Source organism: Pongo abelii, chromosome 17, assembly GCF_028885655.2.
Source record: "Pongo abelii isolate AG06213 chromosome 17, NHGRI_mPonAbe1-v2.0_pri, whole genome shotgun sequence".
Lineage (NCBI taxonomy): Eukaryota > Metazoa > Chordata > Mammalia > Primates > Hominidae > Pongo > Pongo abelii.
Window position 1 is genome coordinate 26,312,134 of NC_072002.2, and position 19,894 is coordinate 26,332,027.

Consider the following 19,894-nt stretch of genomic DNA (forward strand, 5'->3'; position numbering starts at 1 on the left):
AAACACACAGCATTGTCAGATGAGCGGTGACAATAGACAAATAATGTCCCAGAACACATATGTCAGATGGGAAGGTGAACAGGGCTGGCCAGGGTGGAGATGGGGACAACTTTCATGAGTGTTGAGGGGAGGGGCTGAGTGAATCTCAGCAAGGACCCGAAAGAGATAAGGGAATGAACCACAGGTGAGTGCCTGGAGAAAGAACATTCCGGCGAGGGCATGCGTGGGAAGAGCAGGGAGGCCGAGGCAGCTGTGAGCAGAGGGGTGGGGGCAGAAGCAGAGGGGTGGGGGCAGAAGCAGAGAGGGGCACGCCTGCTACTTTGCTGTGATTTGTTTTGTTATCTATGGGCCTGATTGAACTGGAGGCGCCTTGAAAGCAGGGCCTGCACCAAACATGCACAACTCCACCCAGAGCCCGCGCAGGCGGGAACCAGGTGCGGCGGATGGGAGGGGGTATGGATAGGGAAGAACTGTGTGAATCAGGAAACTGTTCCAAAGGAAAAATGAGCCACTAAGCAAGGCTGTTGGCAGGTGCAGGTAACATGCCAGAATTCACTGTGAGCTTAAAGCCTTCGCCAAAGGCTTTCAATTTCAACATATGCAGGACATTTTCCAAGAAAACACTCAGCTTTAATCTTATAATGGAAGTCAATACAAAACAGGATTTGCATTGCTGTATGCAAATGAAAAATATATATATTCATTTTCCAGACTACTTTGCTAGAAAAATCACTCCCTAAAATTTAAAAATGTCTATATTTAACTCATTTTAGCTACACAGGTGGTGTTACATACATTGTCTGTTTACACAGCTTTAACAGACAACCATAACATACTTTCCAGCTCACTGGAGAAGACTCTGGAGAAAAAAGCTACTTCTTAATCCTGTATTCTAGCAATAATAGGCTCCACTTGGACACATCAAAGCAATTAATGGTCAGCTCATCGGAGTGGTAATTACAAAAACTAGCTTTAGACCAGGGCCCAATAAGCGTTTTCTGTAAAGGGCCAGATAGAAAATATTTTAGGCTTTGCAAGCATCACACAGTATTGAATCCATAGTCTTCTTTGCTTTTGGGGGCTTTCTTTCCTGTGAGTTTTGCTTGTTTGCTTGTTTGTTTACCACGTTAGGAAAAAAATGTAAAAACAATCTAACTTACAAGCCAAACAAACAGGCCATGGTTTGCCAACCCCAGCTTTCGACCACAATGAGAAGGGGGCACTTGGAGTTCCAAGCTCCTCCTTATTAAATCCAAGGGGGCAGGACCCCCACAGTTCTGGATTACCTCTTTCAGTCTCTCCAGCTCATTCTGGAGGGCCTGTCTGGATATTTCCACTTCAATCATCTGCTGTCGGAGAGTTTCGTTTTCATCCTCAGCTTTAGTGCGCTTTTCCTCCACCGTCTTAAGTTCGTGGTGCAATCTGACAGATACATCTTTGGCTACCTGCATCGACCCACAGAGATCATTATCAGGATATGAGGCTTTTTGTGTGCTAAGGGTACTATCAGACAACATCAGAGGCAAAATCATTAAGTAATATATTACACCACATAGCAAAGACCCTGGCAATATATAATTGACTTATTTTTAAAAGAAGGAGGAGATTCATTTAAAAATGAAATCAACATCTGGGCTAAAAGGCCACTCTGGCTGGTCTGATGGTGGTGCATTATCAGAACGTGCTAACCTTAGTGTCACTAAAGTTGGTATACAACCCCCCCCAACTGCTAAATTTAAATGGCTTTAAAATAAATAGTTTTTAAAGCCGACTTTGGATAACCCTCCTCCCTCACAGATGATCACCAACCATGCCAATTCTGCCCAGGCTCCCATGCTTTAAGCGAGAAATTCAAATAATAATAAACAAATAAACATTTCTATTCGCTAAAGTAATACTGAACCCATCTGCTAACAAAACAAGTAAGTTGCCTATAATCCCAGCACTTTGGGAGGTAAAGAAAGGAGAATCACTTGAGGTCAGGAGTTTGAGACCAGCCTGGGAAACACAGTGAGACCCTGTCTCTAAAAAAATTAAAAAAATAAAAAATAATCCAGGCATGGTGGTGCATGCCTATAGTCCCAGCTACTTGAGAGGTGAAGATGGGAGGATCGCTTGAGCCCAGGAGTTCGAGGTAACAGTGAGCTATGATAGTGCCTCTGCACTCCAGCCTGGGTGACAGAGCAAGATCCTATCTCTAAAATAATAATAAAAAAAATTCTGTATGCATAAGATGTTCAATGTAGTCAAGTTTTAAATTTTGTACTGTGGCTCTGGTGTGGTAAACCATTTGAATGAGCAAAGCGGTTAAACATGTTTACTTCCTAAAAGCAAATGAGGAAAGAGGCCTTGTAAGAGAAATATAAATCACCCTTTATCACACTGAATGACATTTTGTTAGTCGTTTATAACTTTGGTAGAATTACAAAGGTTCTTTTCCTGTTATCACACTGAAAGGCTAGATGAGATTTCACAAGTACTCAGGCAATAAAGAGAACAGTATGCATAATTCATCTCTAGATAAATGATTTGATAATCAGGTCACGAGGGCCTCGCTGCCCACGGAGAGAAAACGGCTTAAAGTCTGGGATTTCTTCCCATTATTCCCACTTCTCTCAGTGGTTCTCAAAGACACCTTAGACAATTTGCGATTACTTCTCCTGGCGTTAGATCCTCACTACACAAGTCTCGCTTGAGTTATAGGAATGTCAGGATTTCTACATCCTAGAAACCTAAATAACAATAAAAAAAAGTTAAGTGATGTGGTCAACTTTTAAGAGTGGCCTTTGACTACACTGATAATCAATAGATTTTTTAAAAAAATATTTCAGCTCTTTCAGAGCTTCTGCAGAATTTCTATCCAATTGTCAGACCCATTGGCTGGTTATTAATTCTTTGTTATCGCAGATTATCATGTTTTTTTTTGTTTTTTTGAGACGGAGTCTCGCTCTGTCGCCCAGGCTGGAGTGCAGTGGTGCAATCTCAGCTCATTGCAAGCTCCGCCTCCCAGGTTCACGCCATTCTCCTGCCTCAGCCTCCCCAGTAGCTGGGACTACAAGCGCCCGCCACTATGCCCGGCTAATTTTTTGGATTTTTTAGTGGAGACGGTGTTTCACCGTGTTAGCCCGGATGGTCTCGATCTCCTGACCTTGTGATCCGCCTGCCTCGGCCTCCCAGAGTGCTGGGATTACAGGCGTGAGCCACCGCGCCCGGCCTAGATTATCATCATTTTTTTAAAGTTCATATTATGACAAATGTAAACCTTGGGCTGTCAAAGTCATACAACTACACACACTCTATAAGCCATAAAGCAAACCAAGACCGTTTATGCTGCAATCTGTAGAGACACACACAAGCAGGGGAAAAACACCAGGGCAATGTGCACGTGGCCAGCCGGTCCACAGCAGCCTTGGGGGGTGCACACACCACCCCTCTCACTCACCTTCAAGTCCTGCTCCAGGCTTCGAATAAGCTCGCCATCCACCTGACCCGTCTCAGCCACTTTCAGGCTTTTCTGCTCGGCTTTCCGAAGACGGTACTGCAGGATTCGGCAGTTTTTATTAGCACGGTCCAGTTCTCGCCGAAGTTCCTGCAGCTGGTAAACATCTTCCTCTAAATAACTGTCTCTCATCTCTTCCATCTCAGCACGGAGTTCATCTAACTCATCCTATGCAAATCAGACAGAGAAGATTTATGAGCCAAGTACATCAAAAAAGGGTGGCATGTCTCTCCTTTATACCTGCTCCTCAATACTAAATATTGAATACCTGCACGCTTACCCATCAGCTCACGGCCACGCCTGGGTGACAGGCACCAGAACCTCTGGAAATTTGCATATGAGATAATATAATTGAGTATCTATTCAAATCCTATGTAACCAGAAGCTAAAAAACTGGATTATTCATTGTGGCCTCTCAGAACTTATCGCACTCCCTACATCTCCCTACACAATCAGATAAAATCAACTCTGCAGATAATTGAACCTTTCGATTCAAACCAAACATTGACCTAAGCCTTTATCTCTAAGGCATAATCTAGGTACTAAGATGAATCATACGGACCCTGCCTTCAAAGAACATAAACTTCAGTAGGATAACAAGTGCTAATTGCCCTGGAACTATAACATACCTGCAAATGTCCCAAAAATTCTGTTCCACAAGACGCATCTCAGCATTGACTAAGTGACGCTATCCACAAATGAGACATTTTCCATTATTTTAAATACACACTGAATCTGCTTTTTCCCATTCACCTATCCTGTATTTCCCACACCTCCACTCTTTGCTGTCCATAGGAATGCACCCTGAATACAGGAGAACCCAAGGAGTCATTCCTGGCTCCCCTCCCCTCCCATTCTTCGGCCAAGCCCTCAGCCAGAGCTGTGCCCCTTCCGGATGGATCACCCTGGTCCAGGCCTCCATCCCTGGGGGAGGGGAGCCACACACAGATGTAAGTGGAGACACACAGGTGCCCACTGCCCAGCTGGCCCTCTAATCCTCCTATAGTCTGTCCCCCACCCAGCAGAGTGATCCTTTTAAGGTGCAAATCAGACCACCTCACTACCTACTGAAACCCTCCAGGGGCTTCCTTCTTTCCAGGCCTCCTGGCCACACTCCCTCCCTGCCCATGACTGGCCTCACAGGGTCTGAGACTGCTCGCACCTTTGCTTCTTCAGGCCTCAAGACCTCACCTGCTATTTCCACTTCTGAAAACACTCCCTGCTCCAGATCTCTGCAGAGCTCATTCCACCATATAATCTGAGGTCACGCAAAGCCTCCCCTGGCCACCCTCATCAGCCCCTGAGTCTCTAGTCTCTTGCTGGCTCTATTTTCTTCCCACCTCTGAGCACCATCTAATAGTATTGGTATTTTTTCCTACTTACTGTCTGTCACCTACACTAACAAGGTAAGCTTCAGAGGGGAGCAAGCTTGTCTGTCTTGCTCCTCTCTGCATCCGGAGCAGCATGGAGCACACGGTAGGTCCTCAATAAATATTGCTGAATGAATACACAGGTGCGCCAGTGAACACTTACAAACACCAAGTCAGAAAGGCAACTAACATCAGACACAACTGCACGCTTGCTTTGTTCCAGTCTTGCAGCCCAATGATGAAAGCTTCTTCCCAAACCCACAGATGTAGCTGCAGGTATGAGATATTCACTCTACTGAAGTGTTACACAAGATTTAAAGGAGGAACAATTTGGAAGGAGGAAGATTAAGGAAACATTCTAGGAATTTTCTTGACTAGTTTCATAATTGATAGTTTCAGATGCCTCCAGAATACCATGCACTCAGTTATTCCCATTTACTTTATTCAACTAATATTAAGGTTCAAGAAAAAAAAATCTCTCCTACATTTAGACACCCTAATTGTCCATTCTCGTCCTGCTATTAAGTTTGTTCCTGGATTCTTACCACTCATGCTAATCTTGTATTTATTCTTAAAACCAGCGATTGACTAACAATAAAGAACAAGGTGCCCAACATCCGAGCCTCAGACAAAAAGAAAAATGAACAAAAAGAAATCTCCTGAAGATGTGTTTATCCTAGGTAAAATTAAGTACAAGAAACACAACAAATAAAATTGGGAATCCTTATGGAAAAATAAGGGTTGGCACAAAATGGGGTGATGATGACGCTTCAGTCAAACCTACCTGCACACAATGGTCTACTGAACAGGGCACAGATATGGCAACTCATCCCCCAATCCAGCCTGTAGGTTCTCTCCACTCTGCCTACACTATCCCATCAAGAGAATGAGCTACTCACTTGACCAGGACTCATCTGGAGCCTGTTTCAACAGGCTACCAAGGAGAACAGATGTTAAAGAAGAAAGCTTCACCAACTTCCCAGTAGTCAAATGCATAAAATGTTCTTCTTCTTGGCTCCTAAGTGTTCCTACAGAATTTCTATACCAATGATGAAAATATTAAAAGTATTAAGATGTCCTAATGTGTCTTAAGAAAGATCAATCTTAACACTGAAAATGTTGTGAACTCTAACCAAGTTTCATTTCTTTTTTCCTCCATGGAAATCTCTCCTGGTAAATCCTGGTCCTTGTGGGAAGATCTGCTGGAACTGGAAGTTATTGGACTGAGCATAGGAGCTGATCAGCTGAACACACATAAACAGAATGGGTGGTTTGGGCTCTTCAGGGGACCAGAGAACACAGCTCTTTCAGGACAGTGCTTGACAACCTTCCGCAAACCTTCCACAAACAGGAGGTTGTTACTGATGCCTGATCACTGAGGCTTTGAAGACGCCCTATAGGAGCTGTGCCCCTGCACTACCCACTCCTAGAGGAGGTCAACTGCAGACTGAAAGCTTTAAAATGAGCCTTATGGTTGTCACTCTTTCGATAGAGTGGGAAGTTAGTTCTGAATCTTCAAAAATCAACGTCAAGTTTGATTCACACCCCATCCATGAAACTAATGGATCACACTTTGAGAAAGAACCTAATCGCAATGCTTGTTTCTGAGTAAAGAGGTAATTGTTTCACTGAGTCATTAATACAAATCAGTTCAATACAAGCAATAATCACTAAATGTTCAACACTAAGTCAATATATGTATATGTATATGTACATGTATATCCATACATACAAATATACAGTGACTCTGGCCATTCTGTTCATGGAAAGAATGGTTTGTGATTGCTTTTCTTTCCAGAAAGTCTGCCAAAGTCATTAATGCCTGGGATTATCTGCAACTAAGACAAAAGTTTTTAAAATGCAATATAGCCCTAAGATGCAAGATACAGCTTCCAGGTATAAAAGGTCTCTAGCTTTCAGACTTTCCAACAGGAGAGCCCACATCCACCCTAATGTTAAATGCTGCATTTTCATACAGATGTTACAGGCTAGAAAACTGTTCAAGGGCTAGATGCACCCACACCTCCACATCATTGAGCAGGCCAGACGTAAATAGCAATACTTTTTGGCACAAATAATCACCAACATTAGTTGTACTGAAAATAAAATTAGGGACTGGGTGTGGTGGCTCACGCCTGTAATCCCAGCACTATGGGAGGCTGAGGCGGGCGGATCACAAGGTCAGGAGATCAAGACCATCCTGGCTAACATGGTGAAACCCCGTCTCTACTAAAAATAAAAAAAATTAGCCAGGCGTGGTGGCGGGTGCCTGTAGTCCCAGCTACTCGGGAGGCTAAGGCAGAAGAATGGCGTGAACCCGGGAGGTGAAGCTTGCAGTGAACGGAAACTGCGCCACTGCACTCCAGCCTGGGTGACAGAGTGAGACTCCAGCCTGGGCGACAGAGTGAGACTCCAGCCTGGGCGACAGAGTGAGACTCCATCTCAAAAAAAAAAAAAAAAAAAGAGAGAAAAGAAAATTCGGGAGAGACCACATGACATGGTTTGGCTGTGTCCCCACTCAAATCTCATCTTGAACTGTAGCTCCCATAATCCTCACGTGTCATGGGAGGGACCCAGTGGGAGGTAGCTGAATCATGGGGGCAGGTTTCTCCTGTGCTGCTCTTGTGACAGTGAATAAGTCTCAAAAGAGATCTGACGGTTTTATAAACGGCAGCTTCCCTGCACACGTTCTTACATGCCTCCATGTAATATGTGTCTTTGCTCCTCCTTTGTCTTCCACCATGATTGTGAGGCCTCCCCAGAACTGTGAGTCCATTAAACCCTTTTTTCTTTATAAATTACCCAGTCTAGTGTTTCACAGAAGTATAAAAGTGGACGAATGCACCATAACTGCATGTATTTAAATCACTGCTCTTATAATTCATATTTTATCTAAATTTACAGAACAGTCATCGTTTATTAAGCACCTCACCCTCATTACTAACCCTACGATAACCCTGTCAGGAACACATTACACAGTTTATAGACAAAAAAACAAAACCGAGGCTAGTTACCTGTGTCCAAAGCTTCACATCTAGTAAATTGAAGCCACACTGCAAACCCAGGCCTGTCTGCTTTCAATCACACACTCTTTCGAGTAAATACTATAAATTATTTGCTTCAACCTGGACAAATGAAACAATAATAGACCTTCAATTGTACTTTTAAAAGTCTACCATCAGTGTAAACCAAAAAAAGGAGCCTAACATTTACAGCTTGACAAGTGACAACAGAAAGCATATGCATTAGGGTAACTGGTTCTTAGGAAGACACTACAATGTGCAGCAAAGATATTCGTGCCCCTTCCCCGCTTTTTTTAAAGAGACAGGGTCTCACTCTGTGACCCAACCTGGAGCGCAGTGGTGCAGCCATGGCTCACTGCCACTTTGAGCTCCTGGGCTCAAGTGATCTTCCTCCCTCAGCCTCCTGAGTAGCTGGGATTACAAGCACATGCCACCATGCCTGGCTAATACTCCCATCCTTAAAATGAGGAAACCGAGATTCTAAAAGTATAAATGGCTTTCCACCATTATTGGTCTGTTGCAGCAATAGGACCAGGGCCAGTGTTTCAACTCTTCCCAGAGAGCCCAGAAAAAAGTAATTTTCAGGTTCAGTGAAAAGAAGTTAAAGAGAAGCAAATTATAAACCATGTAAGCTGGCAGCAGCCATTTGAAAGCAAAAACTATGATTATTGGAATTAGGGTCATGATGGATAGTGATTTTCAAACTAACATTAATTTTCTGACGGCATGCTCCAATTTAGAAAACTGTATTGCAGAACCTTAACGACATCTGCCAACTAAAAATTTAAGTAAACCAAATCAAGCAGAGCATATGATGTTTCTGACAGGTGTAATTTAGAGATAGTACATAAAATTGGAAAATCGCTGTTGTCTTTTTAAACACGGAAATAAGAAAAAAACTGTCCTTAATAGTTTTTTACTGAATTAACATCAAGTCTGGAGGATACTTAAGTATTAAATCATTATCTCATTGAAAAGCTAGTTTTAATTAAATATCTTTTTTAAGTTTTGTATATAAAACGAAATCTTGAAGTACTGTGAAGTCCAGTCGACTATTCCCCTTTGCTGGTGGCTGACAAATCAAGCCTTATCATGTGTCTCAAATTAGAGGAATAATGAGGTACCGGGTGTGCACTAGAGTAAACCAAGATTAAAATTACATGTTTTGATGAAAACCTCTAAGAGGACAGTTTTATCCATTAATATATAATAAAAACCAAATCCATGGCTTCTTAGTATAAGTGATGAAAACTCTTAATCATGTTAATAACTATATGAAAATCTTAATCTCTTTTAAATACCCAAAATCAGTAACTATCTCTATTTTAGCACCTCCTCTTTAAATAGACCCAGTTTGGATGGTAGAAGCAGTCATCTGGCTACTGCTGCAATAATTCTATCTTCTGGGCAGACAGAAACTACTGTCTTTTGTGACATACGAATAATCCACCTCATTTCCCTCCAGACAAGGGAAATGTTCTCCAGGAGTCCCAGCTGTAACTAAGGAGGTGCAGGGCCACTCCCACTGTCTACCAGGTGATGGTCCAGCCAGCAGCTGGTGGCTGCAGCCCTCGTCTACATTAGCTGCCACTGAAAATGATCATAGCCACTCTTTCACTGGCTGAATACAGAGTGGGTATGGACAGCGAATGTCAGCAAAGAATGGGGAATACTGTCCATGTTAACCCTTCTGAAAGAGAAAGGAGGAGGAGGCAGGGAGCAAGGAGGCGCTGAGACACCTCAGCTGCAGAGCACTGCTTGCGCTCCTCTCCAAGTGCCCCTCCACCCCCAGGCCACACTGAGCGCCCGGCATCTGGGCAGCCCGGCAGCCAAATGTCACAAACCAGGTCAGGGCCTGAAACTCAAAAGGCTAACTCCAATGAGAAGCAGGATGGTAAGCTTGGATCAGCAGTGAGACACTGCAACCTATAAAACCAAAGCTCAACCTCTCCCTTAGGAAATCATTCCTCTCCAAGAAGCCAATTTTCTATGCCCTTGTATCTAGCACCAACTTGTTTTCTTTTAACAAAAAAATAATTCCTATGAAATAACTGAGAAAGCAAAGCAAAAAAAAAACAGCTCTTCCCATCCCAATCCTCACCCACCCTGCAGGAGGTCAGCATGGCAAGAGGACACTATTTGGGGGTGGGGGAGGTGTGGGGTTATGGCTCCTAAAAGCAGTTTCAAAATAGGCTCATAAATGCCAACTGATTAAATCCTCCTTTTAAGCCTGTGGAAACAGAGAACATAATTAATATGTTGACAATGAGCACTCCGGCTTGTCTGATTGTCTCCGAGCACTCGAGCAAAACACAGTCCTGGCAGCCTGGCAGGGAAGGAACACACCAGCAGCGCTTTACCAAAGTCCTCAGCATTAAGAAAGTGCCTGGGTTTTATGAGAAGCCCAGGCCTTTGGATAACTGAAGTGCTCACCTGAATTTCTGAATACTTCCAAATGTATTTGAGTTTATCAGAGGTCAAAGGACGACAAGAGTGCTTTTCTGTCTGTGTTTTCACACAAAAGCCAGCTACCTGGATTGATTTTGCATTTTTCACCTAGTCACCCAGGCACCATTTGATGAAGGTGGAGAAGGAACAGAAAGCAGAGTCAGGGACGACCAAATTTGCTCTGTTACAGCACAACACAAGGTGTCCGCGTCTCTGTTGACACTGACTATTTTAAAAAATACAGGCCAGGCCGGGCGCGGTGGCTCATGCCTGTAATTCCAGCACTTTGAGAAGCCGAGGCGAGCAGATCACCTCAAGTTAGGAGTTCAAGACCAGCCTGGCCAACATGGTGAAATCCCGTCTCTACCAAAAATTCAAAAACTAGCTGGGCATGGTGGCAGGCACTTGTAATCCCAGCTACTCGGGAGGCTGAGGCAGGAGAACTGCTTGAACCTGGGAGGCGGAGGGTGCAGTGAGCCGAGATCACGCCACTGCACTCCAGCCTGGGTGACAAAGCAAGACTCTGTCACAAAAAAATAAATAAAAATAAAATAAAATAAAATAAAAAATACAGCAGCCTGGCTAAAAGCCAATAATTCCACTTAAATGTCCTGATCCAAAGGACATCCTCCTAAGGTTTTGCTGGACTTATTTTTCTGTTGAACTGGGCTTTGCTCATTACTGTGACAGTCTTGTACAACAATGATGACAGCACTTACTTGGAATCCTCCAGAACACAGCAACATAAAATTTGTGGGCTGAGCCTCTTGTCAGATACATTGGAATAGATGGATGCTATATCTAATCCTGAGAGTTAGTTCTGTGCAGCTCCCTAACAAAGCAGCAGGTCAAGGATGTACTTTTATCTATTCTCTTTAAAAAGTACCCCTACGGGGCACAGAGGCTCAAACTTGTAATCCTAGCACTTTGGGAGGGCAAGGAGGGAGGATCACTTGAAGCCAAGAGTTCAAGACAAGCCTGGACAACATAGCCAGACCCTGTCTCTATAAAAAATTTAAAAATTAGCCCAGCTTGGTGGTGTGTGCCTGTGGTCCCAGCTACTTATCAGGATGAGGCAGGAAGATCACTTGAGCCCACGGGTTCAAGGTTGTAGTGAGCTATGATCATGCCGCTGCACTCCAGCCTGGGCCACGGAGCAAGGCCGTCCCTTCAAAAAAAAAAAAAAAAACCACAAAAAACAGAAAAAAAGTACCCCTGAAAATAACAAAAAGAGAAATTTTGATTTATAAAGGGCACACGCTAACCACCACTGCAAAGGCATGACTACTGCCTCTGCCCCAGGGGGTCCCTGAAGCTCTGGGCCCAATTTTGCACAGGTGGGCAGGCTCCATGACCTGTAGAAAAGTCCATTAGGATCCTTGCGTTTCTTTCCCGAATTGAACTATCGTCATTTAAGCTTCTGAGTGGCCAAGCGAGTACCTCACATGCATACACGCAATCATCTGGTTTGCTAGCCTCCTTCAGAACCCTCTTCTCTCCCCTGCTGTCGGAGGAACAGTGGGGAGGTGGGCTCAGGCAGAGTAAACGGATGCAAGTGACACCTTCTCCACGGTAAATGGCAACTGAACAGTCCCCACAATTGAAACACTGGCAGTGGGATTTATGTGACCATTCGTACACAGGCTAGTGGAGAGACGGGCATGACGGCCCTCTCACCTGAAAAGAAAACAGAGGGCCCCTAGAAAAGCTCACCACAAGGAACATTTTGAGCTACGAAAACAACTCAGAAGCAGTGTGCTCGGAGGAAAGCAGCCTCGCTGGAAACAGGGCTGCATCCAGGTGCAGTAAAATGGGCAGAGGCTCTGGGGAAACGCAGGTGCCACCACTTACTCACTCTATGACCTTGGCCAAGTCATTTCTGTTTTAGGTTCTCAGCATCTCCATCTGTGAAATAATAGTTATGATCATGATACCACCACCACCCTATGCTGTTGGGAAGATACAGTGAAATATAAAATACACTATATCAGACTCCAGGCTCAGACACATTTCATTCATTGGGGAAAAATAAAACAAATAACCAGTTGCACAAAGAATGAACTTCAAAATGATGGATAGCCTACCTTAAGATCAAAGCTGTAACGAGAAACTTCTTTAAAGAAATACAATTTTCCCTTGCATAGCAGTCATTTGGATAAACACCATTCAATCAGAAAGTAAGTCTGGGGTTATGCTAAGAGCCAGGGATACAAAAACAACAAGATATCTTGGTCACCCTCAGGGAGCTTACATTTGTCGAAGATTTACAAAAGAGCTGCTTTCATGATGGAGTCACCCGCAACATAGTTGCCTTTGAACTTCACTCTGTTGTCTGTTACCTAAGAGTAAGTGACAAAAGCAAACATACTATCTGAAACATCTTGCTTTAAGTCCCAATCTTTCTTTTATCACCTCTCTTTCTCTGCCTCACTGTTACTTCTTGCACAAAGTAAAATAACCACAAGGCTCAGTTGGTTGGAGCAGCTCCATAAGAAATTTAGGCTTGAGATCACCCAGCAGTTAATGTGCTCTGATTTCCGTGTGAACTGCAGACTTCACCACCATTCACCTTAAAGCCCAATCCTCAATCCCACTAGCCAAAAACTGGGCCCGTATTGGTTAGCTCATCATCTGCTGAGAAAACAGCTCAAATCACATAACCCACCGAAGATGCAGGGCCACACCTCTGGGTTTGGTTGGCTGCTCATTAAGACTTAACAGATACACAGATTTATGCCACTGGAGTTGTTTACTAACCTTAAGATTACAATAAATAAAACAATTGCTATCAATACAACTCCCCTTATTTTCTCTCAAGTCACCTGGATCGTCCTGACCCCGGGAACCCCGTCTGCAGCGCCAGGCCCCCTCCGTGGAGAAAAGATGGAGCCGAATTAAGCACCCAGTGCTAAGGCGACTAAGAGGCCACTGCCCGCAGGCCCTGCCGGAAAATACCCAGAGAGTGCAAGCAGGCGCCGCGATTCCTTGGAAAGTGCTGGCGTGGCCTCTCCTGACACAGAAAGCCGGCTCGTGGATGCTTACAAAGGACTGGCCCGCGCAACACCGTTGCTCTTCAACCCGGGCCACACTCCAAGGACCTCTACTGAGCTTCAGCTTGCTCACCGAAAACGGCGCGGCCCCCTCTACCCGGGATGTCGGAGCCCAGGAGACCGTGAGAGTCCCCAGCTCTTTCTGTAATTGCAGGAGAAGGGGCAAGCGGGTCCGTACCAGGGGCCCCCCAGTGGCATTGTCCTGAACAGCCACGCCCGCACGTGGCCGGGCTAGAACTCCCTGGCGAAGGATCACCTGTTCCTACAGGTGAGGCTGGCACGTTCTGAGCGGGGATGGGGGCGTCGGCTGATGTCTCCAAAACGATTACAGCCTCCTCTGCCTCAACAGGTCAACAAAAGTAAAAGTATCAGCGAAGAGACGCAAGAGTTCTAGACGCGAGAAAAAAGAAGTGGGTTGCGAACTGGCGGGGACCCACAGGTCTTGCTTCTCCTTCCAGAAGTTTGGGCTTAAGTTCCCAGTGCCTGACAATGCGGGGGTAGGACCGTGGAAGGCAGAAGGGAGAAGGTGCTGGACAGGCCCGGGAAGGAGGGGTTGGCGGGTCCCCGCCGCAGCCAGGCCCTCCCGGGGCGCCCCGGGACACCTGCGGCCGAGGCGCGGCTCACCTTGAGATAGTCGTTCTCCGAGCGCAGCTCCTCCATCTCTCGCAGCAGCTCTTCTTCCTCCGCCGCTGGCACGAGCCGAGGCTGCTCGCCCAGGCTGGGCTCCTTGGGGGTCCCGGGGACTGGTCGCTCTGGCGGCGAGCGCCCCCGGACATCCTCCGCCACGCCGGGCCCCGCGAAACCCCCCGAAACCCCGCCCGGGATGCTCCGGCCCCCGGTACAGGCGCCCGCGGCGAGAGGCGCGGCGAGGAGCGCTGGGGGCTCTGGGCTGCCCGGCGGCGCTCCCCGGGCTGCGGGGCTCGGCGTCGGCGCTCCTCGTGGGGGTTCACGGTCGCTGGAGCCCGTGCCGGATTCGGCGTCGCTGCTGGCGGCAGGGAGCAGGCGCTGCTCGTCGGACAGGGGTTCGGAGGGGCAGTCAGAGAGGTCGGAGCTGCTGTCCGTGTGGCTGATGCGCGAGCAGCGGGCCGGGGACCCGGCCACCGAGGTCACCGCGAGGGTCACGGCAGGGATCCGGGCGGCCGGGGTCGGGGGGCCGATGGTGCGGGCGGGTGGCGCCCGGGAGCCGCGCTTGGCTTTGCGGCCCTTGGCAGCGGCAGACGGCGGCTCGGCTCCGGGAGGCTTCCCAGCCCGGGACAGCGGCTCCGCGGGCGCCACGCGCGCCGCCCTCCTGCTTCCCAGGGTAGCCTTGGCACCGCCCGCCGCTCTGGCCCCGGCGCCCGGCGGGGGCTTGTCCTTCGCGCCCGGGACGCCGCCACTGCGCCGAGAGAGGCGGCCGGGCGCGGCCAGGGACCCCGGCGAGGGCGGCGCTTTGCCCGCGAGGTTGGGCGAGCGCGGGGCGGCGGGCGCCGGGCCTCGGCCCGAGGAGGGGACGGCCGGGCCGGGCGCGGCGGGCCGGGCGTGCAGGTCCTTGAGGAAGGGTCTGGCGGGCGAGGGCGCACGGTGCAGCCGCCGCCTCTCGGCCACCGGGTGGAGGTGGTGGTGGCGGTGGTGCTGGCCGGGCGGCTGCAGCTTCGCGTCCGGGGCACCTCCGCCCGCGGGGCCGTTCAGCGTCTCCATGGCCGGGTCCGCGGGCAGCAGCTCAGGCGGCAGATGCTCCGGACGGCGGCGGCGGCGGCGTGCAGCCTCCCCGCGCGCTCGCTCATCACTGTCCCAGCCCCGCCCGGGCTGCGCCCCGCGCTCCCGCCGTCTCCGCCCCCCGCACCCCGGCCCCGAGGATTCCCGCGGGGCTCACTGCCGCCGCGCTCGCCCCTTGAGGTCACCGCGGATCGAGTTCTCCCGGCTCAGCAGCGCGGCGGCTCCCGGCCGCTCGCATCCCCGGACCTCGCGCTCCGGGCTCGCGGTCACCGGTGCCGCGGCTGCGCTCCCGGCGCGCGCCCGTCTCCCGTGTCCCGCTCCCCGCCCACCGCCGGCCCGCTGCTGCCCGTGCCCGCCCCCGCCGCTCCCGGCTGAGAGAAGCCGCACGCGCGCGCCCTACCTCCCCGCCGCCCAGCGCCCTCGCCCAAGGCCCGTGCGCATGCCCCGCCTCCAGCCAGCCGGCGCCGTGCGGGGGAGGGGCGAGGGAAGGGGCGGGGCTTGCGCTCCCCGGGGCGAGGGCGCCCGGCAGGGGCGGGGCGGGGCCTGCGCGCCCTTGGGAGCAGGCGCAGGCTGGGTCCATGGGGCCTCGCCGCCGAGGGACCCTCCTTGCTTTTTGAGGCCCTAGAGACGCTGCCAGGAGCTAGGGAGGAAGGGAAGAGGCGGAGGTGAAGTGGGGGCAAGGGGCGGCACCGGCCACTTGGGGAAGGCGTGTGCCACGGCTGACAACGCCCTCCTCATGCCTCTCCATCCGCCACCCGCCTCCCCGAGGCCCGTCACCTCCCTCGCTGTCCTCTCCAAGCTGTGCCCCTGGTCCCCGAGCTCCTGTAAGGATCGCTGGTACCCGACGCAGCTCTCGCGTCAAAACGGCACGGCGGGCGCTCCACAGTTGGCACCCCCGTGGCCTCGGGAGCTCAGAAGAGGAGGAGCTGCTGCTCAAACAGGAGGAGCCCTCGCCAAGCTGGGGGTCAGAAAGGGAACTCACATTTATAGTTCCGGCTGCGAGCCAGGCCTGCTGGCCGCTTACTGAGCAGTGTTTTATTTAAGCCTCACCACAGTCCCGGATTGGAATTGCTGTCTTCGGTGAAGACTAGGGCACCGGCGCTGGGAGGTTAAGTCACTTGCCTGCGATGCCTCACCTAGTCCCTAGCTGAGCGGGTTTAAACCCAGGTCCTCAGGATTCCGAGTCCTGCAGGCTTTCCGCTCGGAGAGCCCGGAGCCCGGCCACCGGTTCTACCACTTGAGTCTCCCATGCGCTAGGCACTAGACCTTTCTGAGCCCCAGTTCCCTCGTCTGTATCATTAAAACGTACTGCCACCTGAGTGTGTGTGAAGATTTGGCAAATACCAGAACACACCGTGCAAACTGTGAAGTACAGTTCACATACCATTGGGTGCAGTTTATGTCCCAGGCGTTGGATGTTGGCCAGTGCCCATAGGAATAAGGGCCAGTCTGTCCTCCAGCCCCGGCGTTGCAGGAGGCCAGGTCAGGTAATAATTACAAGGTGGAGGGCGGGAGCGTAACCCCGCCTGGTGAGGCTTGCATTTTCCTGGAAGGACGGGTTGGTCTCAGCTGAGGGCCCAGGACACAGTAGAGCCTGCAGAGAGCAGGGGCCCTAGGCGGGGAGACAGGTAGGTTAGGGATTAGAGGGGAGACTGGAGGGTGTCTGGCACCAAATATCCTACCAAGGCCGTTGGGCATTATCCTAGAGGCGGTTGCCACGGGGTATTCTGAGCAAGATGATCTGATGTGCTCAGAAAGATCCCGGGGGCAGCAACCTGGAGGAGAGGGAGGTGGGCCACGGGAGCTGCCAGCGGCTGTGGCAGTATGCGCGGTGAGGGGGCCGTGGGAGCAGAGACAGAGAAGAGGGGGCCGACTCGCAAAAATAGGAGGAAAAAATCGACTCCAAAGTCTGTGGTCTTAACCACAGATTTACCTTACTTAGCCATCTCCTTCAAAAAATGCAGGATGAACCCTTTTTTTGTAATCCTGTAAGTCAGGAGAGCCCTGCCCCGAAGTCGTCCTGCCTCGCCCTGGCTGAGCTCTGGGGGCACTGAGACCTCGCCTGCTCTGCTGCTGTTGTGGTCTTTGTGAGTCGTTTTTCTGAGAATGCCTCTGAATGTGAGACAGCACGCACGAAATCCAATCTCTACGAAATCCAATTCCTTAATCTCCTTTGAGGCTAATGCCCTAGCCGTTTCTCCAGCGTTGGGAGAAGGACACTGTTGGCTCCACGGTGGGCGTGGATGACGGCACACCTCGAAAGGCTTGGGAGGTGTTGGCCACCGCGCGCGCCGGGCCTGCTGTCCACAGAGGGCGCTCTAGCTCTCCCCTTCCGTGGGAGGGGGCCCGCGGTCGGGCCAGAGCACAGCTGACCTCTGCCTAGAACTTCCTCCAGAGGCCCTGAAGACTCCCACACCCTCACATTTCCGAAGAATTATGGCCAGGACTCTCAGCACAAGCTTGCCAGCTTCTCATACCATATACACTCAACGAAAGGGCCCCCCAAAAAAGTTTCAATACGTTAGTCTTCTAAAGACAGTAGCTTGATGACTATAGGATTTGCAGCCAGCTTCTCTTTCTTTCAGGTAATAAGTCAGATAAAATTCATCCTCCTTATTACTTATTATTAGCCTGGCAAATGGGACTACTAGCCCTTTGTAAGGAAGTATTCAATCAATGCTTTCCCTTTTTTTTTTTCTTCCTTTTTTTTTTAAGAGATGGGGTCTTGCTATGTTGCCCAGACTGAAGTCAAACTTCCTGGGCTTAAGCCATCCTCTCACCTCAGCCTCCCAAGTAGCTGGGACTACAGGCATGCACCACCCAGCCCGGCCAATAATGCTTTCTTTGTTTTCCAGTATTCAGTGAGTTACAGGTATAAAGAGATATCTGCTTGCATAATAGATGTTTTTAAAAGTCACTCAAAAAAAAAAAAATGGCCCAGGCGTGGTGGCTCACGCCTGTAATCCCAGCATTTTGGGCGGCCAAGGTGGGCAGATAGCTTGAGCTCAGGAGTTTGAGATCAGCCTGGGCGACATGGCAAAATCCTGTCTCTACCAAAAAAAACAAAAATACAAAAATAAGCTGGGCATGGTGGCCTACACCTGTAGTTCCAGCTACTTGGGAGGCTGAGGCAGGAGGCTCCCTCAAGCCCAGGAGGGAAGGTTGCAGTGAGCCATGATCACGCCACTGCACTCCAGCCTGGGTGATGGGAGTGAAACCCTGTCTCAAAAAAATGGGAAGGAAGGAAAGAAGGAAGGAAGGGAGGGAAGGAGGGAGGGAGGGAAGGAAGGGAAGGGAAGGGAGGAAGGGAATGAGGGAGCAAAGAAAGGAAATACTTGACTTTAAATTCTTTTTCTGTTAAATCAAATTAATCTAAAGGTAATAGGGGATTTACTATTTAAGGGAACCGTAAAGTGCTTATTCTGTGAAATGACAAAACCCAGCATGGGCGTGCCTGTTTTCATCTGTGTGCCCTCAGATCCAGTCTTGCCCTTCTGCTACTCTGATGTGAGTGGAAGCGTGGGTTTCCAGGCCGCCGGGTTTGCTGATTGGGTTTGGCCAGTGCAGGTGCCGTCAGGAGATGGGAGTGGACCCAGAAGGAAGAAACCAGGTTATTTCTTACTCTCTCTGCCGCAGGCGGCTTCTCTGGCAATGGCTGGGTCTCCATGAGGAGTGGATTTCTGAGGTTCCAGCCATCACTGGATGGACTGCTCCTCCTGGTAGCTTTTTGTCCTCCACTGCCTCGTGTCAAGGGTGGTAGTGCCTTCCTGTGCTTGCAGATCTCTGGGTTGCTTCACTGTGGCTGATTCCCTGCATTGCAACCCTGGATTGTAAATGCTGGCACAAGGCCCAGGGCCCCATCATCTCATTCCTCTGCAGAGGCCCAAGTACCGTCCTGGGGAGCTGCGTGCAGCAGTGGTGTGATGAGTAATGTTTGTGTGGCCGTGTTCACAACCTCTTTGTCCAAGAACGGTGTGGTATGGTGACAAGACCTGAGGCTTTGACACCAGGTAAATCTGGGTTCAAATCCTGCCCAAGTCATTTGCTGTCTGTGTGGCCTTGGGTAAGGTATTATTATCAATGTCATCATCATCATTTAATACCAGTGAAATAATCTTCAAGATCATCACCATTATTTAACACCAGTGAAATAATCTTCAAAACTCTTAAAATATGAGCAAACCAGATTTTTCACTCAGATTCCAAACTCTCACTCAGAGAGTTAGAAATCTGTTCTGTGTCTATACAGTTATATAAAGAGAAATGAATTCTTTTTTTACTTGGTTTGACTCATAGACAAAAAAAAAAATGTGACTTACTCAGGACCATACTTCACTCTATACTCCCAGGCAGAATTATATGCAGAATTTCTATACCTTTAATACATTGTCCAAACCCAGGCATATATGTATCTTCCAGTTTTTCCCCTTATTTTAACAGAAAGGCACATTTAAAATATGAAAGCATTCCTGGTTGAAGTCATGAGAAATCATGAAATCATCCTCTTTGAAAAGAACGGAAAGAAGAGGGAATTTTTCAGAGTGAGTGGCTTTTTGGGCACTGCAAGAAAGTTACCTTTAAAAAGAGACAACCTAATAATGCCTGATCCCTCCGCCTCCCCACCACCTGCCAAGGTTGAAGCTGAAGTCTGCATCCAACACTGGGGTCTGTGGGGACCTCCCAGCTCTCTTTGCAGGGGTGATTGCCAGAATGCCACATGGGACCTGAAAAAGGCTTCATGGCCACATTGGCAGCTGTGCATGGTGTTGATGGTGACAATGACAATAACTTAAGAGGTTCTTAAACCTT

At 49.1% G+C, this 19,894-nt stretch overlaps 1 protein-coding gene across 9 annotated transcripts in view; it reads right to left on the reverse strand.

The window, feature by feature from the left end:
• Positions 1-15,096, reverse strand: part of MTCL1 (microtubule crosslinking factor 1) — a 138,279-nt gene extending 123,183 nt beyond the window's left edge. For 7 of the 9 annotated variants that reach the window (XM_054537664.2, XM_063716846.1, XM_024235854.3 and 4 more), the window contains exons 1-3: positions 14,015-15,096; positions 3,443-3,667; positions 1,287-1,445 (exon numbers count right to left, since the gene is read on the reverse strand). In XM_054537664.2, coding sequence (XP_054393639.1) covers positions 1,287-1,445; positions 3,443-3,667; positions 14,015-15,067 — 1,437 coding nt within the window. In that variant the 5' untranslated portion in view covers positions 15,068-15,096. Of the gene's footprint in view, positions 1-1,286; positions 1,446-3,442; positions 3,668-7,883; positions 8,714-12,591; positions 13,123-14,014 lie in introns of those variants that run through there. The other 2 variants (XM_024235858.3, XM_024235857.3) reach the window with 2 other exon arrangements.
• Positions 15,097-19,894: the final 4,798 nt, after the last annotated feature.